At 44.8% G+C, this 26,860-nt stretch overlaps 3 protein-coding genes and 1 long non-coding RNA gene across 4 annotated transcripts; 2 read left to right on the forward strand and 2 right to left on the reverse strand.

Annotated features, from left to right (window-relative positions):
* Positions 1-303: 303 nt before the first annotated feature.
* On the reverse strand, positions 304-10,593 carry LOC103643444 (threonine--tRNA ligase, mitochondrial 1). The gene is made up of 20 exons (XM_008666634.4): positions 10,168-10,593; positions 9,711-9,948; positions 9,481-9,540; positions 9,288-9,377; positions 8,960-9,034; positions 8,718-8,846; positions 8,540-8,629; positions 7,979-8,067; positions 7,785-7,881; positions 7,604-7,690; positions 7,414-7,498; positions 3,960-4,054; positions 3,829-3,861; positions 3,471-3,557; positions 2,942-3,034; positions 2,539-2,631; positions 2,244-2,465; positions 1,422-1,493; positions 1,146-1,217; positions 304-998 (listed from the first exon to the last, which is right to left on the reverse strand). Exons 1-20 carry the CDS (start codon positions 10,476-10,478, stop codon positions 903-905), a joined length of 2,214 nt encoding a protein of 737 aa, XP_008664856.1. The 5' UTR covers positions 10,479-10,593; the 3' UTR covers positions 304-902.
* Positions 10,594-11,467: 874 nt separating this feature from the next.
* LOC105667212 (uncharacterized) lies at positions 11,468-14,978 on the forward strand. Its single transcript, NM_001308029.1, has 6 exons — positions 11,468-11,595; positions 13,203-13,270; positions 13,744-13,892; positions 13,974-14,030; positions 14,276-14,314; positions 14,582-14,978. Exons 2-6 carry the CDS (start codon positions 13,203-13,205, stop codon positions 14,764-14,766), a joined length of 498 nt encoding a protein of 165 aa, NP_001294958.1. The 5' UTR covers positions 11,468-11,595; the 3' UTR covers positions 14,767-14,978.
* Positions 14,979-18,084: 3,106 nt separating this feature from the next.
* Positions 18,085-22,714, forward strand: LOC100501598 (uncharacterized). The gene is made up of 6 exons (NM_001368225.1): positions 18,085-19,361; positions 20,932-20,987; positions 21,123-21,356; positions 21,515-21,803; positions 21,883-22,079; positions 22,205-22,714. Exons 1-6 carry the CDS (start codon positions 18,207-18,209, stop codon positions 22,356-22,358), a joined length of 2,085 nt encoding a protein of 694 aa, NP_001355154.1. The 5' UTR covers positions 18,085-18,206; the 3' UTR covers positions 22,359-22,714.
* On the reverse strand, positions 22,495-25,937 carry LOC109943512 (uncharacterized). The gene is made up of 2 exons (XR_002266404.3): positions 25,625-25,937; positions 22,495-22,873 (listed from the first exon to the last, which is right to left on the reverse strand). It is a non-coding gene; the product is annotated as an uncharacterized lncRNA (long non-coding RNA).
* Positions 25,938-26,860: the final 923 nt, after the last annotated feature.

A 26,860-nucleotide genomic window follows, 5' to 3' on the forward strand; every position in this document is an offset into this window, starting at 1 on the left:
TCGCTTTTGGTTGTCTTAATGTCATGTTACCCGATATATTAAAAATAAAAAAAAAGATAAAACGAAGGAAATAGTGTTTTTGATATAAATTTGATCAAACTATATATTGTTTAACCTACCACTATTCTAGAATTACATTTTTTAAAGCTAAGGGGGTACACGATAGCTTCTAAATAAAAGAAACAAAGAAATTTATATAACATAAAACTAATATGTTCCTCCCGGTCAGGAAAATCTTATATAACATCAAACCTTTAAAACTATACAAACATCAATATTTCCAAAAAAAACAGTTTAAGAACATGTAAGTTGCATATGATCTCATCATTTTAAGATTGTACAAAAGAATTTAGTGGTCAATATATATGTTTAAGACCATGCAAAGTCAAATACAACAAGCTGTTTTGACACTACAGGTAGTATTTACTAGGAACTTTTTACTATAGGTAGCATTTAACTTCACATCTATATAATTAATAAAAAAAGACAATGTTTAGACCCTATTTAGAAGCAACCTAGTTTTTATCTCTAGTTTGTAGAAACTGGATTATGAAGAAAAAAATTGGTTTATGATGTTTAGAACTACCTTAATTTTCATAAATTGGTTTTAGCTAAGAGAGACTAGCTTCTTAATTTTTAAGAAACTAGAAATCCAGTTTTTATAAACCAGATTATTAAAAACTAGGATATAAACCGATATGTTTGGAACCATCTCAGTTTTTATAAACCAGTTTATTAAAAACTAGGTGCTTCTAAATATGCCCTTAGTAGCTTCCAACCGTACCAACAAGAATACACTTGGAGCCTTGGAGGAACTCAGTACTGTTCCCTGAAAACTCAATCAAAATCACAAATGAACAGTCAATGATTGCGAAGTGCTAGGAAATTATGCAGCATCAAAATCATTTGAAGGCTACGATTTCCTCCCTCAAACGTGTGATGAGGCCATCAACGCTCATTGTGGCCAGGTCGGCATTATCTCTTACCCTAACGCAGACCTGCAGTACACAAAGGGTCCATGTGAAACAGCAAGGAATCAAATCTATTTTGCGTGGATCAATATCTGAGGACTGAGGGTGAGACTGGTACACAAGTACACGGTATGTAGAAGATTAAAAAAATGGCACGAGGTAAAGAGGACTTACATTTCCAGTCTCGGCCTCCTGTGCGCCTACGACAAGAATGTAGTTGAATTGAGCTACCTGGGCTTCCCGTACCTGCAAGATTTATTGGGATGGACCACACTACTTTAATAAACAGCAAAAATAAGACAAATGACATGATAGTAATTACGGATTGGCTACATTCAATTCTGTCTTTTATGATTGATAATTTTTGTATAAGAAAGGACGAACAAACAAACAGAAGAAATTAAAATAAACGGTGCAAAAGCCTAAAAGAGCATGGTAACTGGGAAGTACCTTCTTTTGTATTGTCCTGTCACTCACATCAATATCAACATGGAAATCAGCTTCATGTAGCATGGCAAGAACCTGGTATCAGAAACAAAAAGATCATCAGAGCAAGCTTCAATTTTGCCTAAAGCGGTAAAAAGGGAACACATATAACATCCATAATAAGGATGGCATGGTAGGCTATCAAAGGTATCAGAGTTATATTAAAGGATCATACATGTGAACTCATCAACCAACTCAAAGTATATAAACATTTGTTGTTTGAATTAAAGGCAAAAACTAAGCGATTTCACACCACTAACTGCAAAGAATCATCTAAAACACCACACCGGTGAGGACGACAAGTGGAATATAACTCATTGGAACTTTTATGTTAATGCCAGCCACCACAGAGAACTATTAAGTCAAGTCAGTTTTTAGATATGGGAAAAACTGTTGTGCAATCAAGCTTCACGTGCGATCGCTGTGTAATTAAACTTCCAAAAGTCATGAAAAAAAATCTCAAAAAAATCATAGATGGAATTCATTATTTACTCTACAAATATATCGAATTTTAAATTCCAATTCAACCTATGTTAAGAGATAAAAAAGAAAAATTCTATCATTTTTAAATCCTTCATATTGGATGGATTGATGGAATTTTTTTCTTTTTATGTCTTAACATAGAATGAATTAGAATTGAAATTTGATATATTAGTAGAGTAAATAATGAAGTATATCTATAATTTTAAAAAAATATCATGACTTTTGATAATTTGATTGGCGGCGATTGCACGGAAAGCTTGATTGCACAACATTTTTTCCCCGATATATATAAGGACCATTTACCTGTTTCGCATATTCCACTGAACCAGAAGATACTGAACAAACAATGGCCTGGCGAGGGCTTAGCCATAAGGGCCATTTGCCATTGTAATGCTCCAAAAGAATGGCAAACATCCTTTCAACAGAACCTAGGATTGCCCTGTGTATCATCACAGGCCTTTCAATTTTTGCTTCATCCTCAGCAGAATAAGTCAGCTTGAACCGAATGGGCAGCTGAAAATCCAGCTGTAACAGATAATACATGGTTAGATAAATGATTATTCTAATTCTGTAATGATAGAATAACATTCAAGCGAACCTGTAAGGTTGCACATTGAAATTTCCTCTTAAGGGCATCAAACACACCAATATCAATTTTTGGACCGTAGAAAGCACCATCCCCTTCATTAATCTGCATGAAGGCATCTATATAAGTCTTCTGAATACAAGGGAATGTCATGGCAGAACAATGTTGCAAAATGTATATGCACTTTCTCATAGAGCAACAGGAATGATTGCCACAATCACTCGAAATCCTGTGGTTTTAGTCAGAGCCGACGCAGGTACATTTAACAATGAAAGAATAATTGAATGAAAACCCTTTTAACTGCACCACAAATATGGAATATTGTGTACAGATGCAAATCCAGTATAGCAATCTAGCATCATAAAGGCATGGAAACATCAAGGGAAAAGGAGCTATCATAGTGTTTGTGGGGTACCTTCCACGGCTTCCCAAACTCATTCAAAGCTTCTGTCAATTGTTGTTCTGCTTTGTTCCAAGTTTCAATTTCACCTAGATACTTCTCTGGTCTCTGAAAAAATGGCATTATGGTCAGGCTAGAGTATTAACTAAGGACCATCAAACTGTCACAAGGTTATATGATTATATCTTTTGAAGCTCAGAGGATTCATTAAATCTTAGCATTTTGCCCCATATATGAAAATGGAAAGTACCAAGAACGCAAAAGCAATGGTAGTAACAATGTAACAGGTATCACAGATTCATTGTTGATCTTGATTTAAGTTCTCAGTGATTAGAACACAAGTATAATGACTGTAAGAAAGCAAAAAGAGGAAAAGGAAACAATGATTTCCATATAGGTGACTGTTAAACAGTTCATCCTGCATACTAAAGCTGCAACTAACAGCACCCAAAAATGCCATCATTTCATGCCAATTGTTAAGCATAGATTATGGTTCCTATCAGAAGTGACATCAGTATAAAAGATAAAAAGAACAGAGGAATACCGTAGACAACTCCAACTCATATTTGAAGCCAAATATCTCGTAAACATAATTGATGAATTCCAAAACAGCCTTAACCTCGTCCTTGATCTGCAACAAAACATTTTTTATTAAAAAAAGGTAGGAGTATGTACACTATCATAGAAAAGGAAGAAACAGTAAATATACTGTACAACTTGCTGATGCAAATTAGAACGTATACATGGTGCTGGACTGCTGGTGTTAAGGATGTAAAAGTAATTATCATAACAGCATACACTTTATGTAGATTATAGTGTCATGATTACTAACGGAAGTACAACATGATTCATTCTGTTCTAGAGGATAGTAAACAAGTATGGTTTACACAAATAAAACCTACTTGGTCCTCTCTGCAGAAGATATGAGCATCATCCTGCCAGACATAATAAAACATCAAAGTAGGAGAAAACAAAATTAGCATTAAATATAACCGGACATAAAAACAAACAACTCACAGAAAAGAAGACTTGCCTGCTGGAATCTTCTAACCCGTGTCAAACCAGTAAGTGCACCACTAAGCTCATTTCTATGAAGCACTCCGAAATCAGCCATGCGAAGAGGCAACTCTGTAGCAAAAAGTAAGCCAACCATTTGAATGTCCCTAGTTTGATTTTGATAATTGAGTGACAACTTAGGTGTACTAATATGTGTTTATGTTGAGATACACAGGTGATTCGTCCATAACTACACTAGCGTGAGTAACTTGAGCCATGGTGGTGATGTAGCTAGTTTTCATGTGGATAGATAGAGATGATCAAGAGACATAGCTTGGCTACGAAGAACCGGGTTACTATTGTGAAGGGAAAGTTGGAGGCTCGGGTGCGATGTGTGGTGAAGCTTGAGCAACGGCTTAGTGCCGATGGACCGGCTGCAACCGTAAAGAGCAAGCGGAGTTGCGACCAATGAACCAATAAGACCACGTGATGACATGGAGTGACTGAGTGAATCATATCATTTACAAATGTGTTTATTACAAGTGCCTTGATGGAGGTTGATGCTTCATCAGTGGAGGAGATGAAATGCCGAAGGCAAAGGTATAACCTGTGGGCCATTTCATTTCACCAGTCAAAAGTTGTGTAGAAAAGTGCATGACCAGGTTTAGGATAAATGGCCGTGCTATTAAAAAGAGCAAATGTGTTTGCATATCGGTCATCTAGTGCCACTGAAATGATTTAACTATGCATATGTTGCTAGGATCAAGTGGTGATTGGAAGTTGAGAGAAAAACCTTTAAAAATGGTTGAAAATGCTAACTAAGACTTCAAGGTGTTGATCATCCCATAGGAGATCATTTGGAGTTAGCATGCTTTACAAAAAAAAAGTTTTCAATATGCCTAGACCATTTAATTCATTTCCACATTTGTTTCAGTTAGCCGACATAATTGGTTTTAGAAAGGATTATTCATCCCCACCCTCTAGTCCCACATTTTGACCCTACATTATTAGACATAAGATTTGACAAATCAACAAATGCACAATAATGGTAGAAAATTTAGGGTAAAAATGAAGATACTACAAAAGGATGATTGGAGCAGCTATAGTCAAGCTTAAATTGCATGTGGTTCCATTTGGAGTTAGTATTAGTGACAAAAATGCTGGCAAATGGGACCATATAGATCCAATCAAGATTTGATCCAAGTTTGCTTGGGGATAAGTATAAGAGTTGTTGTTTTGAGTGCATACTTTTGTTAGGGCTTATCTTTTATTGTCTATACAAGAGATATGCAACTTCATCTGAATGGAAGCCATGAAAATTATCTCCAATACCAAAACAGCAAAACCCTACCCTATAAGTGTTCTATCTTGTGAAGCAAAGGTCTTGGTGCTTATAGTCAGACATTGCAGTTGTTGTGTTTGTTATAATGGGTATTAACATGATTCTGAGTACTTGATTAAAGGGGCTCAAAATTAATCTCTTCATAATTCTAAAGCCCACGTACTTCTATACCTACAAAAATTGTGCTTGACACAACATAAAAATGCAACTATAGAAAAGCTCAGGTACCAAATGATGGTGACACAAAACACCAAAGGATAATAAAAAGTGCTGACTGCTGAGCTAATAAGGATAGCAAGAAAAAAGATGGAGACTTTTATATTTGCCATGAAACAAACAATAGTTAAGAAAGAATGAAGCTTTAAGCCAGGAGGGATATGGCCACAGCCGTAGGCATGGCTCACAAATTGGCTTACCCACGTTGAAAATTTGTGGTCCAATACATGTAGCCCTAGGCATGGCCCAGTGAATCTCCCAGCCCATCAAGGCAGCAGCCTGCTAGCCAGTGTTTGTCCTACCTGCAGCCTCGCCTCTTGATGTTGACCACTCCACTCACTCTTCCGTACCTGGGCACAAGCTACGCTCACAGGCAGGTGGCTGCACCCTTCCCTACTCCACAATGCAAAACACTAGCAGAGGCATGGCCAAATCAACCAATCGGGGATGACTGGCAGGAGACGGCACTGCCAAATCAATTAATGAGCATGCCAAAGAGGGGCAGGACAGTGGCTAGCGGAGGCTGGATGCTGGAATGGCGGCATGGCTGGAACCTGTGTGCAGAGCACCGTGCTTGTGCTGTTGTGTACATGGACGATCGTCAGCCAACGTTGGAGAGCATGGCAGCACCAGCACTCCAACAGGTAATAGTATTCCCCATTCCAAAATATCTATTAACTACCCATTCACGTGGTGATGCCAGTTGTGAGCACAGCCAGTGGCCAAGCGTGACACAAACTGAAGAGGAGGACAAATAACTGATTTTTTTCTACTGTGGTTATATAGTTTGCTACTACAAAAATTAGGAATAAACAACTAACCTTCTCTATAAAAAATTAGATAATCTCAGCTTACTAGCATGATATAGCACTAGGATTGGCTAACTTGCATTGCATGCATCTAGTTCTTCAGGGTTATTACAAGTTTCCAAACAAGGAAAATGACAAAGGAACATGCAACGTATCAGATACAAGAAAAAAAAGTCTGCTGAGAACGCCATGTCCTGCATTACAAATGGAGCTGGTGGTTTGGTTATATTATAATGTTATATGCTTTCTACTAATGGGTCACTGAATTACAATGAGATGCAGGTACAAATTTTGCACAGGCAAAAAAGGGGAGGGGGGATAACCCCCCTTGGCCAACTCATAGCTCCACCTATGACTAGCACAGCAGCTAGGGCTACCTCCAGCTGTAAGGAGGTAGATCCAGCCTCACAATATAAGGTTTTACCTTCTAGATAGTGTCTAGATTGTCTTTGAAGAAATCTTTAAGATGTCAGTGTATCGTTTAGTTCTGGTCATAACTTCCGCCAATTGGTCACTGGTCAGAAGTAGTTTGCTGAAGCATACTGGTTTCATTTTAGTCTGTCAAACATGTTCGGAAAAAAATATCTCTCATTTGCATTAGTTTACAAGCTTCTTAAATTGGTGCTGTGTTACTGCCATTTGCAGATACAAGTGTTGAGGGAATATTTTCAGCGGCGCATTTTGAGAACAAACTAAGAAATGGTATAGGAAATCAATATAAATGATTCTTGGTTATACATTGAAAGAAATGTATTCTTGATTCGTCTTCTATAAGTTAGTGATAGTAAAGCCGCAACCTCTTGTTTACAAAAGAGCCTTCATCCAATTAACCATTGGTATTGCATTTTTAGCTTGTAAGGTTATGAACCATTATCTAGTACTCCAAATGTGAAGTAGTTGACTAAACGTGAGTATATATTAAATAACTATTTGGTTCTTTTGTACACCAAATGTGAAGAAATTGACTATCAGTAAGTGGACCTGTCATGAGTTGTTTAGGCACTTAGATAATTGCCCTAGGGATGGAGATCTATCAGTTCCACAACTACTTTAAGCTATTGTCATGAAAGCAAAAGGTTTCAATTAAAACAAAGCAATTTAGAATACAATAATTAGGAAGAAACCTCTGTATGACCGGACCCTATTAGCAAACATTAGACAGTGGCCAGGACAATTCATTGGCTTAAGCCCAAATTCCTGTTTCTCAATCTGCACAAGAATTGATCCAACAAGCAATCAGCAAAGGTTGTAACTCACTGATGAGTCTACAACACATGTAATGTAGAATAAACTGACACAGATTCTGCAGCATACCTCAAAAACAAACATGTTCTCCTTGTAGTTTGCAGCATGTCCGGAAGTTTCCCAAAGTTGCATATTGTAAATATTTGGGCTCAACACCTATAAGATAGGCATATAAGGAACAAAAACAGTGGAATTGATCAGAAATGTCTATAATCTGATCCAACTGAGTAAATAACCAACTAGTGTAAACCTCTTGGTATCCTCTATCTCTGTACTGTTTTCGCATAAAGTTCATCAGTTTGTTATATATTCTAGCACCATGTGGAAGGAAGAAACAGCTTCCAGGGCTGCACAATTATAATTTATAAGTACAATCAGCAATTCGCCATTAACCAGAGATGTCGCAATGGAGATATGAAGAAAAATAAAGGAGTGCTAAGGTACCTAAGTTCATGGAAAAAGAAGAGTTCCTGTGATTTCCCTAGTATCCTATGATCACGTTTCTTAGCTTCCTCTAGAAAATGTTTATATTCCTGCAAAGTATCATGTAATAAACATAGACGCAAAAGATGAGAACAATAACAAAAGAAAATGTAAGCATATCATTCAGGGACAGATTACGATAACACAGATCTGAAAGCCATGACCTGGCTTGATAATTCATAATTATACGGTTACCTGAACTTATCAGTGCCTAAGAGACACGCTCACTAACAGTTTCACAAAATGTGTTGTGCAAACTATCCTTATCCCCATAACCCATGTTAACCAACAAATTACATTGATTCAGGGGAAAGTGCATGTCATATCATATTATCATCGTGTATGAAACTTTCTGCCTAGTCAGGTGCAACACATGAATCATGACAAATAATTTATGCTAGTATCTATAGTGCAAATGTAACATACATGTTCAGCAGGGTTATAGATTAGTAAACAGTTTATAGTTGTCCACGTCATCAGAGATAGCAATATAGCATCATAAGCAGAAATTATATTCTATACCGTGAGACGTCGAGAATCAGGGAAAGATATTCCATATACTCTCTGCAGGCTTTCACGGTCTGCTTTTCCTCTCCAATATGATGATGAAGCCTAAATATTTACATGTGTATACATATGAAACAGCCAGTTCCACTATAAAGAGAATCCGAAGATTAGTGCATAAATAAAGAATCATTACCTTCAGACAAGCGAAAGCTTTGACGAAGGAAGTATTCGGGATATGTGGCCCACGGCATAGGTCAACTAAAGGACCACACCTGTATACTGTAATGGTCTTGTCCTCGGGCAACTCATTAATAATTTCAACCTGACATATAATCCATTTTTTTGTAAGAATGACTATAGGTCATATATGCTTAACATATGCAGCAAAACAATATAGAGGAATGAAACGAACAAGATAGGAGCAAGGAAGGTTGCCTTGAATTTATTTTCAGCAAACATTTCAAGAGCTTCTGCCCTGCTGACCTCGATGCGTTCAAATGGTTGCTTTTCCTGCACCAAATGGGATTTAACCATGTAATAACCAATGTATCTAGCTACAGTGCTTCAATGTGTCACAAAAACAATGCAAGACATGGATAGACCCAGTGCCGAAAGCTACCACATAAGTGGGGTCTGGGGAAGGGATAAACCGGGGCAAACCTTCCCCTCGCAAATGCATTGAAATAAATCATCTAGGTAGATAGTGCTCACAAAACAAGTTCACATAATAAGCTTAAATGATGAGTTAAAATTCAAAGCATACCGCAACAGCCTTTTTAGCTTGGTTTTCAATGACACCAAAGTGCTCCTCGTTTAATGTCAGCTCATTGTAGTAAGCATCATAGTAGAAACCCTTAACATGTCAGGTGGAATAGAAAGCAGTTCAACAACAGATAAAATGGCTACATTAACTTCATTAAGCTTTAAGGTGATTGATCCTCAGGTCATTTTCATACCTCCCCTCTTGTGGTGCAAGGCCCAATACACAGCTTGCAGCCATATGCTCTCTCAAGAGACTGCAAATTTACATCTACACTTAATGATAATTGAATTGAAAATGAATTACCACATACAATTATACAAATACTGAAACTCACTTGAATAACAAAATAGCATGAAGAATATGAAAAATGTTTAAATAAAAAAAGCATGCTCAAAGACATGAACAAGCGAAATGCCAACTCACTTCTCCAAGAATATGAGCACTTGAGTGCCAGAAGGTGTCACGGCCTTCATTGGTATCAAACTTGAACATTTGCAATTTGCAGTCACCTTCCAGTGGCCTCCCCATATCCCAGAGTGTTTCGTCCACTTGAGCTATCAAACAACTAGCTGCAAATCCACTTGATATCTCCTTAGCAATATCCATTGGGGTTGTTATCCATTTCTTCCCTTCTTTGATTGCACCATCAGGCAGAGTTATCCTGAAGGGCATGGCCCCAAACAATGGTTCAGAGTGAGAATCCATCAGCATTATGAGCAAGCAGACAACATTTGGTACAGCAAAAACTAACAGTCAGCTGTTCAATTTCATGGTGCCATATTATGAATTTCATAAGCTAAACCTAAGTGCAGATACTATGATTCACATGCCTGACTCTAATTCGACAATAACCTCGCAAGCAGACCGTTAGAGCACTCACTTGATAACTTCGCCGCCGATATTCAGCCGCTCGACGGCCTGCCTTGCCTGGATCTCCTCGAACAAGCGAATCCTCTTATGTGTGACGGCCTCCAGGTAGGAGTCGTCGCGAGCGACCAGGGCCGAAGCCTGGGCGGGGTGCTTGGCCTTCCCCTTCCCCTTGGCGTCCTTACCAGGAACGGAACCCTCACCCATCGGGTCGGACGCGGATTGGTGAAGGAAGAAGCGGGTAGGGTGGAGAGACAGTGGGGGAAGGACGCGGGAGGTGTGCTGCCGAACTAGCGAGAGGCCTCGCCGGAGGCACACTTGCATAAAGTGGAGTCAAGCGGATGCTGCGGCGTCGCGGGATATGGCACTCTCCGGTCTCGCCTATAGGTTGGGCGGGCGGGGTGGCCGGAGGAGAAAAATAAGTGTTTGTTGCTGACGTAGGCCGTGGCCCCGGTGGCCCAACAAAATTAACAGGACCGATTCCCGTGCTCGTTACGAAATCCAGGAACAAAATCTACTTCAGCCCAGCCCTCAGAATTTGGCCCATGAAACGCCAAGTGCTCGGCCTATTCGCTTACGCCCTGCCCTGTTCACCCAGTTTCTAAAAAATGTTTATAGAAATTGGGTCAATTTATAGAAATTAGATTTTCATTTTTTAAAAACTAAAAAGCTAGTCTCTTCTATCTAAAAAATAAAAACTAATCTTAAAAACTGGATTGCTTTTAAAAAAAAGCCTTAGCCGATGAACAAGAGAAATGCCTCCGCCTATGTGCAGTGGGCAGTGGCGTGGGCAATCGGGTGGTTTTTTTATTTTTATAATTCTTTTTAAAATCTTATATTTTAAAAATAAGCATATCTACTTTTATTTTTAGTTCTAACATTTCTAGCTGTGCTAACGCCCCTCACGTGGCGAAAATATTATCGTGTCATATGGATTGGTATAGTATGCTATGTCACAGTGGACAGCAAATTTTCTGGTAGAAAATCTAGCCCTACCATGCTTCTCAACGCGGGCGGTACCTTGAACGGCATGACAAAACTTTACCTTGAGTAAAGGTTCTTATGCTCTTGAGTTTATTTCTCTCTCACTCTCATTATAAGACAAATACTTTTATGTTTTAGCAAAATAAAATCTACTTATATGATGTATAATAATTGTAGCAATGGACTAGATGATAATAGAGTAGTACAAATGTTGCTAATATAGACAGAGCCTGCGGCACCCGTTCATCACAAATCAGACGGCCTAGAATCCCTCAGGGCTAAAACCCTAAACTAGAAATGGGTTCGCAGTGGGCAGTGGCAGCCAGCCAGTGAGCTAGCCTCCCGAGCCCTATCTATCCTTTTCTCGGCACCTCGCGGGTCTCCCGTCCGCCCCGTCCCGCATTCGTATCCTCTCCTCACTCTCGCCGCCGCCGCTTCCCCTGCGCCCCGAGCCAAGGTGAGCTCCCTATCTCCAGTATCGTAGCGTGAGTAGCTTCCTTCTCGCATCGAGTAGCGCTGTTTGGCGCGATTTTGTTTGGCCTAGGAGCTGCTGGATCTGCACGCTTGGCCCGGTTACGTACATGCGCGTTTGGACGATTTGAGTTGAAATCGGAGATTATCTTTGGGCTGTTTTATTGATTGATGTGTGGTCGGAACTAGTAGGAAAGCGCTGGTGCTTAGTAGATCCCATTTGTATTAGATTTGCTGTATTGTGCTCGGCGATAAGATGTACCGTGTTTCTTATTAATCACTTGATATGATGTTTAATAGCAGCAGCTGTGCTAGATTACGTAGCGTTGGACGAGTTAAGAAGTCATGGATTTAGTTTTCACACTGAGTGATACTGTGGTAGACTCATAGCATTTTGTCATTGGTAGCTGCTGCATGGATATCTCTACTAAATGAAAGGGCAGTTAGCTCCAGAGAAGTTAGATTAAGACCGATTTTCTAGTGGCTCCGGAGGTGTCTACTGCGTGGCTTACCTTATGCACTGCCTCTTCCATGTTTTTATTGCTGAAATAGCCAGGGTGCATGCACATTTTTATTGCTGAAATAGCTAGGGTGCATGTGCATTTTTATTGCTGAAATAGCCAGGGTGGATGCCATTGGTTGTCTGAACTGGTTACTGCTAGGCATTTTTTCTGTTTCTGTCTTCGGCTACTTATTTATGTCTCCATTTGGTTGGACTTCTAAACTTCCATTTGCTTTTGCAAAAACCAAAAGACTAGCCAACCAAAGGGGTGAAAAGCACTATCTGTTTTGGACTAAAATTGCTTTAGGCCAAAAACTGCCTCTACTCTAGTACAAAAATTAAAGCAGCTCTCCTGCTTTTACCTGGTGTGAAGGTGGGCAACTTTAAAAAATTATCACTTGTCACTCATTATGAAGATATCGGTTTGTTTTTTCTTCTTTCCTGTCTCCAACCTCTCCCGGCTTGTGAGACCTGAGACCGTGACCTCTTGCCGTGCGGTGTCTTCGGCTAATGGCAGTGCTCCTTCCTCTCCTGTGCTCGGCTCCGGCGACCTCTCCCTCTCTGGCCTCCCCGGGGCAAGGCCATTCCCTCGAGCATGCATGGCTTTGGCCCATGCCCTAGCAACGGGCATGGCCCTAGTCACCACGAGGGACCTCGGCTGCCATGCGGGTGAGCATGACCTCAACCGAGGATCCGTCCGGAAGAAGATGAAGCTGATGGACAGGGTCCGCCTGTCACTGTGAGAAGATGAGAGTAGTTTTTTGAAAGGCCACAACTGCTGGACCAAACGGCTTCCAGAGCCCGCAACTCACAACAGTTTTTTCAAAAGCCACAGCTCATCTAAACACACTCTATGTCGTGCCGCAACTTTGTATTCTGCCACTTTGTTTTGCTTCTTCCATGAACTTTTAGTCCATGTTATGACATTCAATGTTTGATTGCACCTTTTCTTTTTCTATGTGCAAATACGTTTTCTTTGATATCATAGTTTTTGGTTTCCGTTACTTCTTGACAGCTGTACTACATATTGGTTTTGTCTGCTGCCTTTACTGAACAAATTGTGTACTGACCTTTTTGTGTGTTTCATGCAGATGAATGTTGAAAAGCTCAAGAAGATGGCAGGTGCTGTGCGCACTGGGGGGAAGGGTAGCATGCGCAGGTGCTTATTTTTTTATATTCATCAAAGATGACATGTCAACATTTCTTCAGAGCTTTACTTTCTATTTAGTGTTTTGCTTTGTGTTAGCACGTACATTTCTGTTGCACTCACAACCTCTGAATAGATTGACTTATGTGGAGTAATTACTCTTTTGGTTTAACAGGATCATTTTTGCCAATTACTTTTGTTTATTTATGTATGCGTTTTTTTTGTACATGAACTTGCCTAAAAGAATTTATTATTTATGGTACTGTCTGCAGACTTATGCAATTATACCTGGTAATCAGCTATGATAAAAAATGGTAGCTAAATGATGTTATATAGTTCAAATCATGTTGTTCTACTCATGAACTTACTTAATCATACTCGTGCTGTTATATATATATGGTACCATTGCTGTCATATGTACGGTACCGGTCTAGGAAGTCCTGGATTCTTACTTATAAGTTATAACTAGCTTTGGTTGGTGGCAGGAAGAAGAAGGCAGTCCACAAGACTACGACCACAGATGATAAAAGGCTTCAGAGCACCCTGAAAAGAATAGGAGTGAACACCATTCCTGGTATTGAAGAGGTCAACATCTTTAAGGATGATGTTGTTATTCAGTTTGTGAATCCTAAAGGTAAGATACTCCAGACCCCAGTACTCAACAGGATTAGTACTTGACTTATTTTCTAACAATATTTTTTTTGTTCCCCTTCAGTGCAAGCTTCAATTGGTGCTAATACATGGGTGGTCAGTGGAACTCCACAGACAAAGAGTATGTTCTCATGACTTGCATTATCCGCTTAACTAGCTTCTGTTAAGATGCTACTCTGTTGTGCGCTGGTTTTCTACATAACTAGGTAGTAATGATGTCCCACAGTTCTGTCACATTGGCAGCTGGTGCTTTGTGTTACACATGCCTTGTCAATTTGAATTTTCAGGGAGAAAATAATTACAAACTTCTCTGAACTAGATTTGCACAACAGTATTCTTATGTTAGCATTTTTCTTATTTGAACAGAGCTGCAAGATCTGCTTCCGTCCATTATCAACCAGCTCGGTACGTTTTTCTTTACTGGATACCTATTGAATTCAAAATATGATAGATATGTCGTCTCTTTTTGTGTTCTGTATCCCCTCCTTTTCTGCTATATAGTACTTGAGAATTACTGAAATCTTATATGTATTCACGACCTGTGAGCTCCATAACTATGCTGTGCTATTTACGACCTGAAATCTCACAACAAGCTGTTCGCTTGGCTTTAATCCGAAATGGCTTCTACTGATTGTACAGTGTTTATACCTTTTAATTGTCCCTCCTGTGCAGGCCCTGACAACCTAGACAACCTGCGGAGGCTTGCGGAGCAATTCCAGAAGCAGGCCCCTGGTGCTTCAGGTGCAGAGGCTGGCGCCAGCGCTGGTGCTGCTCAGGACGATGACGATGACGTTCCTGAGCTCGTCCCTGGAGAGACATTTGAGGAGGCTGCGGAAGAGAAAAAGGAGTCGTCATGATTTTGCCACATGCCCGCCCTTTTGAAGGGCTTATAAGTAAATCCTTGCGTAGAAGGGACATGTTGAACTCTGACCTACCTTATTTGTGCCTGCTTACGGTTATGTCATGAACGAGAATTTGGTAGTCCAGCGCTGGTCCCCCTTTTTCACCCATATCCCCGTGCTTGTGTGGTAAAAGTCTTGTTAATGTTAAAGGCCACACTTAAACCAAATCAAGGTACCATGTCTCCGGTACCATGCTTCACGAAGATTTACCCCTAGGTACCATGCTTCACGAAGATGAATACCAGATGTCAGTTCACCTGCCATTTGTTTGCCTGGACTGTAGGAAATGTCATCATTTCATGCGCTCACGTTTCATCTGTTATACTTGCTTGTCATGTCACAACCTCCTGCTTCAATTACCAGCTACTTGTCTACTGTGGCAGTGATTGTTGCTTAGCTTCGTTGTATTAGTTTTCGTCCGACCTCCGTCTACTCGCAGTGTCGCACGGCCACACCCCCTCGCTCCTACGTCGCCCACCCCGCCCTGATACTCTAAATCGCCGATGATCCTACGTGTCAGTCTGACGAGAGTTGGAGAAACCAACTGCAGTTCTCCGTCGCCTTTGCGGCCCTAGCTGACTGACACAGGAGGCAGCGGCTGCAAACCCGATGACCTCCTGCGGGTAGTGGTGTGACGGGCGGAGCAGATTGTAGCAGTGTGACTACAGGTATGGGTCGTGGTGGAGTGGAGGTCGATGCGCCGCTGCCAATGCCGGCCACTAAGGAGAACTGCATGCCCAGTGTGAGTTCGACTAGGACTAAAATATCCCTTAGTATTTTTCCATTGAAATAAAGAAGGGGCAAAAGTTAGAATTAATATAGTTTAAGTAACTCTTTGAGGGACTAGAAACTACAATAATTTAGTCACTGTGAGACCGTTTGACAATTTAGAGACTAAACAAGACTAGAATGAAGAGATTAATCTTTAGTCCCCAAACCAAACATGGCCTAATTAAGCTTCTATCCGCTCGATGTGCCTGCTCCCTGCTAAAGACAGATCGACAGTCCCCTAATCCTGATATTAGATCCAAAGCCTACCATGATTTGCAAACTGCACCGCCAAGTTTGTAACATTCTCGACTGTTAGAACAACGTTTTGTAAATTACTGTGCCATGCATGTGTTATATGTGCTCTGGTTTTTTTCTTTCGCCTACCATTGTACTCCTACAATCACGAGAGAGAATGACGTGCTATTTTATAATTTCGCTTCATCTCATAGTTTTAGCGTCGGTCTGCCTGATACAAAGCTGTTGCCACTACACGTACGGCGCGCAAAGCTCGCCCACTGCTCGGATTGGTATACAGACAGACTCACCCCCAATTCAGCATTCAGGTCTCCTGCGTTTTCGCCTACCATTGACCTCAGCGTTGAGAATCTAATCTACCGACGTGTGCCAGAAAGAGAAAGGAGAGATGTGTAGTACAGCAAGAGCTAGCTGCGTGGGGTGGCCTCTGAAATCTCCGAATAAAAATACACGGTCCGCGCAAGTGCAAGTTGACGGTTCTCGCCATTTGGTTGTGCCTTGCCTTGCTCCTCGTCGTTGGAACATGCAAACGGGGTGGTTTCACCGATTGGCGTCGTGTTGACGCTGGAACCGAGTCCGGAAATTGAACCGTTCATCGGCACGCCCGTGAGGGCAGTCCAGGCCAGGCGTGTGCGATTTGAAGTGGTCACGGCTGTCGAACTGGCGTCCAAGTCTCAACAAGTAGCTTTTAGAAGCGAGGACGGATATTTTGGCATAGCGGCTGCTCAGCTTATCTGAGATGGTGAGAGCAGTTTTATGTTTATTGTCTGCTTTTAGTTCGTCGTTAGAAAGCTGGTGCTGCAGAAGCTCTCTGTTTGGTACATGTGCTGCGGAAGCTATTTTCTGGGCTCCAGACGCCGTTGTTTCAATCTGGAGTTACCGTATTCTCCTCTTGAGCATAGCCTATTTTTGAAAAAAAGTGGATGATGTTCACTGATCAGTACGAGAGATCGAAGTATCAAAACACATGAGCATGTGAAAGAAGCGTGTTAAGCCGAGGCAGGTACGAGACGAGGCCAGCCAAGGCCTTGCAGTCACCACAGGTCGTTGCAGAGTTGCCAAATCTTCCCACACGAGTCTCGCTCGCAACTCCGCGAAGATGGCATGTTCATAGCTACGTGCTGGAAAAAAATTTTAGCGGGGCGGGGGCCACGAATGTCTTCACTGCTGACTAGGCGTGCGCGCGCGCGCGCGATGTGCACACACACGCGCTTGAAGGAGTCAGCACCGTTTCAACGGGGATCAAATGGCACAAGAGGCTGGATGTGATGTGGTCTAGCGAGCCGCGATGTGCACAAATTTGTTCGGCGAACCCGATGCAGGCATACCGCAGAAGAGAAGGAGGTGGCCCCGGCCGTAGCGTGAAAACGACTACGATTCACATTCATCACAGATCGGTTTTCGCTTTCGTCCGGCAGGAGAACTCTATATAGGAAGCTGCGTCAATTTCTTTCTTTCTTTCTTTTGTGACAATTTCGATGGCCTGGCCTCGAAAAATATCCCAACACCTCGGCGGACCGGACCTATCGCTCGCTCCGCTGGCCGGTATCCTACGACCTACACTGCTGCTACGCGCCGGCCGTTTCAAAGGTGTGGTGGAGCTGACACGTGGAAGGCAGCCGTGGCTCCAGAGTCCGGCGCGGACGTCAGAATATCCAGTGGATGTGAATGAATGGCACGGCGCCGCACGGCAACAAAGAAGAAAGAAGCCTCCATCTCCATCTGCGATGACTGATCTCCAAGGTTTGCCCGTACCAGGCGCCAGCGTCTGGCTTGAATGCAAACGGCCAGAGTACACGCACCACACAACCGCCTGTGTACGTACGTACGTACATAGTACGCCCCTTGAGCGGCAAGCGTACGGCGGCGGGCGAGAGCCGCATGGCATGACCAACAAGGAAGAACCCGCGCCGTGCCGGCGCCGCTCTAGGACCCAAGCCGGAAGACGAAAGAAAGCCAGCCGAGATCAGATCACCCGACCCTTCTCAGCCTCACGCTCCGGACCTGACTGACCAACCGAATGACTAGTGAACCCTCCTTCCACGTTGAACACTTCGCGGGAGCGCACGCCCGCCCGCCCGCTGGTTTTCTCGGCCCCGCACACCGCGTCCACGCTCGGACCACGTCGTGGGGCGCGCGTCACGTCACGCCGCGCGGTTCTTAAACCCCCGCTACTCTCTCCTCGCCGCTTGAGACCAAATCCCAAATCCAGTTACCCGGTGCCCCCCTCCCGTTCCGTCGCGCTCGGGTCCCTCTCCTCCTCTCCCCTCCTCCTCCTTCGCTTCGTAGTAATCGTAAACCCGGACCGCCCCGGCAGGCCCCCGCCCCACGCGTGCGAGAGAGAGAGAGAGAGAGAGCGCGCGCGCGCCATGGGAGAAGAGACCCTCGTTGCCATGCCGCCCGCGCTCCCCCACCACCACGCCCCCACGCCGCCACAGCCACCGTCGGGGCCAGTTGCTGCGGATAAGGGGGAGGAAGGGGACCATCGTCGTCCCGCAGAGGGCGTCGCCGGGCCGCCGCAAGTCCAGCCGCGGTCGGTGACCCCGCACGGGCTCGGCGGCGAGGAGGGGGACGTATACTACGCGCGCAAGATGCTCCAGGGCGCGGTGCTGCGGCCGCCGCCGCACCTCCCGCAGCCAGAGGCGCCGCCGGGGCTGGCCAGGGCGCGGTCCACGCCGGCGGCGCCGCACGAGTACGCGGCACAAGGGGATGGCGAGGACGAGGAGCGGGAGAGCAAGAGGCCCGTCGAGCGGTCGGCCTCCGCGAACTCGGCCTCCACGGCGGTCGTGGACGTGGAGTCCATCGGGCGGTTCTTCCGCGACCGCCGCGACGTGCTGTCGTCGGCCATAACCCGCCGCATCTCGTCGCTCAAGGAGTCGACCTCGGCGGCGAAGGCCGGCGCCTACGGCGTGCAGGAGATCCACCTGCCCAACGTCAAGGTCACGGTGCGCCTCAAGGACGCGATCGCCGCCGCCGACGACACCGACACCGACACCTACGACGTCGGGTACACCTTCTCGGGCGGCCGCATCAAAGGCCGGGTCAGCTTCTTCTCCCGCTCGGGCTGCCGCGACTGCGCCGCCGTGCGCGCATTCTTCCGGCAGTCCGGCCTGCCCTACGTGGAGGTCAACCTGGACGTGTTCCCGGAGCGCGAGGCCGAGCTGGGCTCCCGCGCGGGCGCCGCGGCCCGCGTGCCCCAGATCTTCCTCAACGAGAAGCTGCTGGGCGGCCTCGTGGTGCTCAACTCCCTGCGCAACGGCGGCGAGTTCGAGCGCCGCGTGCGCGACCTCGCGGGCCGCCGGTGCCCCGACTCGGCGCCGCGCGTGCCCGTGTACGGGTTCGACGACGACGCCGGCAAGGCGGACGAGGAGGCCGAGGACGCCATGGTGGGCATCGTCAGGGTGCTCCGCCACCGCCTGCCGATCCAGGACAGGTTCGTCAGGGTGAAGCTCGTCAAGAACTGCTTCTCCGGAACCGACATGGTGGACGGCATCGTGAACCACCTGGACTGCAGCAGGAAGAAGGTGAGTCGTCGTGCTAGATTTTGCCATTGCTGCTGCTTCATCGTTTGACTTGTTGGGTGCTTGGCTGTTTGCTGCTTTAATCTTTGTCTGTACACTGTACTGATGGTTCTTTCTTCTTTGCATGCGTGAATAGTAATTAGTGATGGGCTTAGATGGGGAAATAGTTTATAGGGGTGTACTGTAGGAGAGAAGGAGATTAGGAGAAAGCATTTCATTTGGCTCTGAATAGTAAACTGTTGGGTAAAAAAAAAGTCGGGGACCTGGACGCAATTTAGAACGTTGGATCACGTGCGGCGGGCGTGTGGGGGAGCGTTACGTGCTGCCGTGCCGAACCGGTCCGAGGGCCCCGCCCCTCCCTGCCCGCTCGACCTTGATTTCCCGCGCCGTGACGACCGATTGATGTGTCCGTGGCGCCTTGACCGTTTCTGCTATACAGATACAGGTCCCAATCGTGCATGCCATTTCTTTTTTTTTTTTGAACCCTTCTTGTTCATCGTGGATGAACGGATCTAGATTCTGGAGTGACCAGTCCAAGGTCGGTACGCTACCACGACTATGAATGAAGTACGAACCAATGAGCGGGACGCGCTACGCGCGCGTAGTATTGGCAGGGTACGAGTTGGGCCCTTGGCCAGTACGCGTCGACTCGTCGCCAGACCACCGGAACACGTCTGGGACTTGGGAGGGCGATCTTGAGTCATCTCTCTGACGCTCCGAGTGAGAATTTTGTGCCCACCATGTTGTTCCACCGGCCGGACTCACGCCGCGGCGGCGAGGGTTCAACGCAACCGTCGTGTGTGCCGCGATGCCCCCCCTGACCGGTACGCATGCTATAAGATTCGATTCCGGCCGGGGCACAGATCTCTCTGGTGGATTATTATTTTTTCTTCACGCCAACGTAGTGGGCTGTTCTTGTCAAGATCGTGAGTAGATGAAACATTGTTCGTAAGGTCGTTCCTGGTCGTCTTTGGGGAAAAAATGGGTGACAAATGTGATTGGAACCTCATGATTTGTTCTTAGTGGGGGGGCGTGCCGAAAGTACAGGGCGTGGTCATTGACTCCGCTTCGTGTGTTGCTGTCCCTGTCCTAGTAACCAGTCGCTGTCGAGGTTACATTGCAGCACCCTGACGGATTTCTCGGCGTGCAGCTTCGGATTTGTGGTGGACGGAAGGACTTTTTCTAGTGCAGTTTGGCTTTCGTCTCTTTCTATTAATTTGGTTTTGGATAACAACCGTTGGCGCTCAGTTCGAAGGTGTCTACAGAAACGCCACTGTGCATTTCAAGTTTTCAACCAGATGAGGGGGACCATTTCCTTTTCTACGGATGAAATTAATGGCACACGAAAACTAGCCAAGAGCTCAGATCATTTTTCCCCGCATACTCCAGATTGGCCCACCTCTGATCAAGAATTCCATGAACAGTGAAAGAACGATTTGGTCACCCACTAACCGACGATAAACTTGTTCCTGAGTTTGAAATCAAATACTCCTACAACTTAAAACCATTCGTCGTTTGACCCTTCTTCCAAGACTAGAATAAGGATTAACGACCTAGGAGTTTGTTGTTGCAGGCTGTGGAGATCGGCAAGGAGCTGGCAAGGAAGCACTTCATCCACCATGTCTTCAGGTCGGTGCACCATCCATCATATCCCCATAGGCCATAGCAGATGCTGTACCAAGCATTCAGCTTGGCTCGCGACCTGCTTAATTCTGCAATGCCATTGAGCAAGCTCACGGGTCCATGATGCCGTGCTGTGTGCAGGGAGAACGACTTCGAGGACGGGAACCAGAACCTGTACCGCTTCTTGGAGCACGACCCCGCTGTACCCAAGTACTACAACTTCCGGGGCTCCACCAACGACGGCGAGCCCAGGCCCGCCGCGGCCATCGGGCAGAGGATGACCAGGATCATGCTCGCCATCCTCGAGGCCTACGCCTCCGACGACCGCCGCCACCTCGACTACGGCCGCATCGCCGCCAGCGAGGAGTTCAGAAGGTGTGGAGCACTGCACGGCCGCTCAGGCAACACACACCACCGTCACAACTTCTCCGCTCACGCACAGCTCAGAGTCAGTGACAGTGCCAGTCAGCAAGTTTTTATAGTACTAACGAACGACTTTGCCTCCCTTTTCTCTGGTGCGCTCGATCACTCAGGTACGCCAACCTGGTCCAGGAACTGCAGCGGGCGGACATGACCCAGCTCCCCGCGGAGGAGCGGCTGCCCTTCTTCCTGAACCTGCACAACGCCATGGCCATCCACGCCGTGGTCCGGGTCGGCCAGCCGGGCGCCGTCGATCGACGGCCTTTCTTCTCGGACTTCCAGTACGTCGTGGGAGGCCACCCCTACTCCCTCGCGGCGATCAGGAACGGTATCCTCAGGGGTAACCGGCGGCAGCCTTACACGCTGGCCAAGCCGTTCGGCTCCAGTGACAGGAGGCTGGAGGTACGTATGCGCATGTCGGAGTCAGTGTCAGCTATGGAATTCTTCTATAAATAAGTAAACCAATGATCTTCCCGTGCAGCTGGCACAGCGGCGCGCGAACCCGCTGGTGCACTTCGCGCTGTGCGACGCGACGCGGTCGAGCCCGACCGTGCGGTTCTACACGGCGCAGGGCGTGGAGCCGGAGCTCCGGCACGCGGCCAGGGAGTTCTTTCTCCACGGCGGCGTGGAGATCGACTTGGAGAGCCGGACAGTGCACCTCACCAGGATCATCAAATGGTGAGCAGCTAGTCTTTCAATACTCGTTCACTGGTTTATAGGTCAGATTGTGGGTTCGTTGTGGTTTCAATCAAGAAGAGACCCTGATCAAGATCGCCATGGCTTGTTTGGTTGTCTTGTCTCAGGTACAGCGCTGATTTTGGGCAGGACAGGGACATCCTCCGGTGGCTCCTCAACTACCTCGACCCGACCAAAGCCGGGCTCCTGTCGCATCTCCTGAACGAGGGCGGCCCGATCAGCATCTCCTACATGAACTACGACTGGTCTCTGAACGTCTGAGCAGAATCCGTCCGGGATACGTACAGCAGTGTAACATGCATTGGGGTGGTGGTGGCACGATACATTGAGAGGTTCATGGCCACGATACATTCAGCATGCTGAGCTTATTCGGCAGAGAGAAGTCTAGATATGTATATAGAATTTTGAGTGTTGATTTTGCACTCAAAAAGGATATGCCCCGCGTGCAACAGCATCCCTGTCGGAGAAATCTCTCCCGGTGATGCCATATGCCGTCGTCGTTAAGGGCAAGTTTTCTGTATTCCAGTTGCTCCAACAGGGAAGAAAGAGTAGATGTATATCATTTATGTATGCTGGGAAAATACACTGTTCTGGTCGCCGTGAAATTTCCGCAGTGGAGATTGTGTGTATGCGTCCTGGTGATGAGGTAGAGTTGGATGGCATATGTGCTTTTCTGTTCTTAGTTGAGACGAGTTCTTCCGTATGCACTCCATCTCCTAGCTGCAGACTAATTACTTTCATGCGGTGGGTGTTTGACGGAATGCTTCACTAGCAATCTGTAGAAACATATGCTTCATGGGATGATGTATCATAAGTTTATCCTATAAATTTTGGTGAAATTAATTGATTCATCATTTATATACTAATTATTAGTAATGTGGAATGAGATGACGACAGATCAACTTATTCTATTGTATAAAACAAATAAAAAATTGAGTAGTAATAAGAAAAAATGGATCACTTTATTCTTTAAATCAAACACACCTAAGCGAGAGAGTACGAGCTCCCCACGCTGCTCACGCGGGACGAGGGGGTGAAGGCCTCGTCATTCACTCATTCCCTAACCTCGGCTCCCAGCTCATGGGTTCGTTTAACCCACCAGAGATCGATCCCTCTATCTCTCTCCTTACTGGATTGCTCACGAATGTTGCCAGGTCTTTTGCTCTTTGGTTTTGCGTCTCTGAAACTAGGGTGCATTTGTAAGTAAAGGATCTCTAAACCATAGTATTTTTTACATCTCTCTTGGCAATATGTGTTTAAAGTCAAAGTATCTCAAAACTATAATATTTAGTATATATGTGCAATGCTAGTACTAAACAAAAACTTTAGGTTAGATTAAAGTTTCAAATACTCTAAAAATATCATAGTATCTACAAAACTATAATATTCAAAACAAGATTTTTTTATAATGTAGTCAAACACCTCTCGACAAAAAATACTATAGTATTATTCAATGCCATAATTTTACCTTAAAACTCCAAAAATACTTTACTTCCAAACACACCTAAATAAAAAGCTAAGTGGTGCTAAATTGGTCCGAACATGTCAAATACTTAAAACCAACTTAGTTAAGCTCAATTTGCATTCATTAGGCTCATGGATTAGCAAACTGAATTTGAGTTAGTTATATTCTTTATCCTTAATTTGGTTATGTTGGCATAAATCATCAAAAAGGGGAGATTGAAAGGTAAATGGGAAAATAAGCCATTTCCATAATGTTTTGATGAATAATGTCCAACACAATATACCGGACTAACCATTTGCTAAGTCTACGAGCACAAGTTTAAATCAAGGTAAATTGAATAAAGTGAAATACAAATCTCTCTAAACAAGACGAGATAGCGAAACTTTATGACAATGGGTAAAACAATGAGGTTTGATCTTTTGAATAAGTTGCACACACCCATCACAATGTCTTTAGCACTTTGTTTCGGTCTCTAACTCTGTTTATCGAAAAAGTGCAAATTTGGACTTGTTTTGAGCAGAAACAGGAACCCTGGTGAAAAGATGCGAAAGAGGTGAGTTTTCATGACTTATTTTAATTTATTTTACTCTAATAATGTTTGTCTAAGTCATAGGGAAGCTCCCAAGGCCACTCAAAAAAAAAGTGGAGAAGTTTAGCCCAAAAGAGCTAAAGTTGGGCTTATCTGGGGTTCATCAGACCGATTCGGTAGTGCACCGGACCGAGTTACAAGAGAACCCCTCGAAAGGCTTCGGGGCATGGGGCAGGGTCCAATGCACCGAACCTCTGCTACAAGAAAAGACTGCTCTCGTGGTTTTCACTACAAATCATCTGACTATGGTCCGATGGTGCACCAGACCTCGCGTGCAACAACTAATTCGGGCTTCAATAGACGACCACAACTAGCTGACGTGGAGGACGGTCCTGTGATGCATCGGACCGGTCCAGTGTCAGTCAGTTATGGAAGTTGTCAATCAAAATCCCGGACTGCATGCTACTGTTTCCGGTCTGGTGGTGCATCAGACTGGTCCGGTGCATCACAGCGTAGAGCAGCTTTTGAAGGAAACTCCAACGGCTATGAGAGGACTTTGGCTATAAATGGAGCCCCTAGCCAACCACCTCTCTACACCAAGCTACTCAAGAGCAAGCACATCATTCCTACGTTTTTGTGAACCATGCTAAAGCGATTCGAGTGCCCTTCGTAGTGAGATTGAGTTGTGTTGTTGTCGTGCTTGTATTCTTGTCTTTGGGTGTTGTTTCTTTGGTGTTGCGTTCTACTCCTCTCTCTCTCCTGCTGTTACTTGGAGTATTGCTCCGATCGAACTTATGAACGAATGCAAGAGACTCTGATACGTGGAAATACTTGCGAGGAGAAAAAGAGATATAACAAAGAACAGTGGCTTCAAGTTGATCATTGGATCTCTTGAGAAGTGTTGAGAGAAAGGTTGAGTGCAACCCTTCGTCCTCTATGAGGAGTAGACAAACATTTGAGTTTTAACTGAACCGCGGATAAATCGCCTTGTCTTGTGTATTCGATCTTTTGAGATTTATTCTTCCTTTTTCATTCTAAGTTCTTGAGTTCACTTGTAATCTTGCTCTTGACCGACCGATGCATTTCTATCATCGACATGGGTCCTACTGCGTCTCGGCGAGGCCGACGTACTTCCAAAATATCTCTGGCGGATGCACTCCCTTATCATCCATAACCCGTTCGAGATCTAAATTTGTAATGCGCATTAGTATTTCACGTAACCAAAACGTATGCAAACAAAAATTCATGCAACGTCTAGCTAATAATTGTGAAAATGGCCTAATAATCGAGAGGATCGACGAATAGAGAATGTGTTTGGTTGTAATGACGAAACGGATATGATGGACCATCCCTTATATAACCTTACCCTGCTAGAGGTCTGGCAATGGGGATCTGGGCGACCTCCATGTTAGAATCTATACTGTCTAGGATCGATTCCTAAGTCCCTAGAATACTGATCCGTAACTGAAAGTAAAATCTTGATGACGTGTAGATCTGATCTACTGATCTACTGAGAGGAACGGGGAAACACACCTTTGTTGCTGTTGCTATCTTCATATCGTCGCCCTGCAGAGAAGCAGCAGGCATTGGGATCCGAGCCGCTGTAGGTTGTCGCATTTCCAAACACTCCGACGCCTAGGCGATGGGGGCCTCTGAGGACTAGGGTTTTGGGGCGAGGTACTAGCGTTAGTCTTTCCTGCGACCCCTTAGTCCTATATATAGCGTCGTGTGTCTGGGGGCTCCAACCGAGGTTAGCGTGGGCCCTCCCGATCAAGGGCCCGATTAAAGGAACGATAGTTGGGTTAAGCCCAATCCAGTCTCTATTGACCGGCTGTAGAGGACACACCCAACAATCTCCCCTTTGTTCTCTACATTCCTTGTACTCAACTTTTCTAGATTCCATCCCTCGACAAGTTTACACATAGAGACCAATGCGTGACAATAACCGATTAAGTATCATCGCACTCATTGACTACAACATGCTCGCCTGCTTCAGAACGAAAAGAGACTTTATTTGGTTGCAATCTGTAGCCCCATTGATTCAAGATCATAGGTACTCCCTTAAACCCATGCCGGCTGCGTGCTTACTAAACACGCTGGGTGGAAGACCTTTTGTGAGCGGATCCGCTAGCATCTGCTATCTTCTGTTATGCTCATCTTTTATGGTTTGATCCTGAATCTACTCCTTAACAACATAATACTAAAAGTCAATGAACTTGGCAGCGCCACATGACTTGTTGTTATAGGAGTATGGTACCGCTGGCTCATTATCGCAGTAAATTCTCAGTGGTCGCTCTATGCTATCACTCACTCTTAATCCGGGTACAAATTTCTTTATCTTTATTGCCTGCCCATTTGCCTCATGCATGGTTACAAACTCAGTGTGCATTGTCGACGATGCTCTCGCTGTCTGTTTGCAACTTTTATAAGAAATAACTCCCCCAGATATAGTAAATTTATACCTCGAAATAGGGTACTAGATCTTCTGTTTGTTAGCATGAGGCCATTTTCGTACCTTGGAGGTACATTAGAGCCTTCTTTACTGCTTAACAGTGTTCTATGCTTGGGTTGATCTGATATCTCCCAAGCATCCCGGTAGTAAATTCTAAGTCAGGGCGAATATATATTTGAGCATACAAAATGCTTCTGATAGTAGAAGCATATGGTACTGACTTTATCTGATCTTTCTGACACTGAATCTGGGGACACTGATGATTCCCAAACTTATCACCCTTGACTTTTGGCGCAGGCGCGACCTTACACTGATGC

Source organism: Zea mays, chromosome 1 (genome assembly GCF_902167145.1).
Source record: "Zea mays cultivar B73 chromosome 1, Zm-B73-REFERENCE-NAM-5.0, whole genome shotgun sequence".
Taxonomy (NCBI): domain Eukaryota; kingdom Viridiplantae; phylum Streptophyta; class Magnoliopsida; order Poales; family Poaceae; genus Zea; species Zea mays.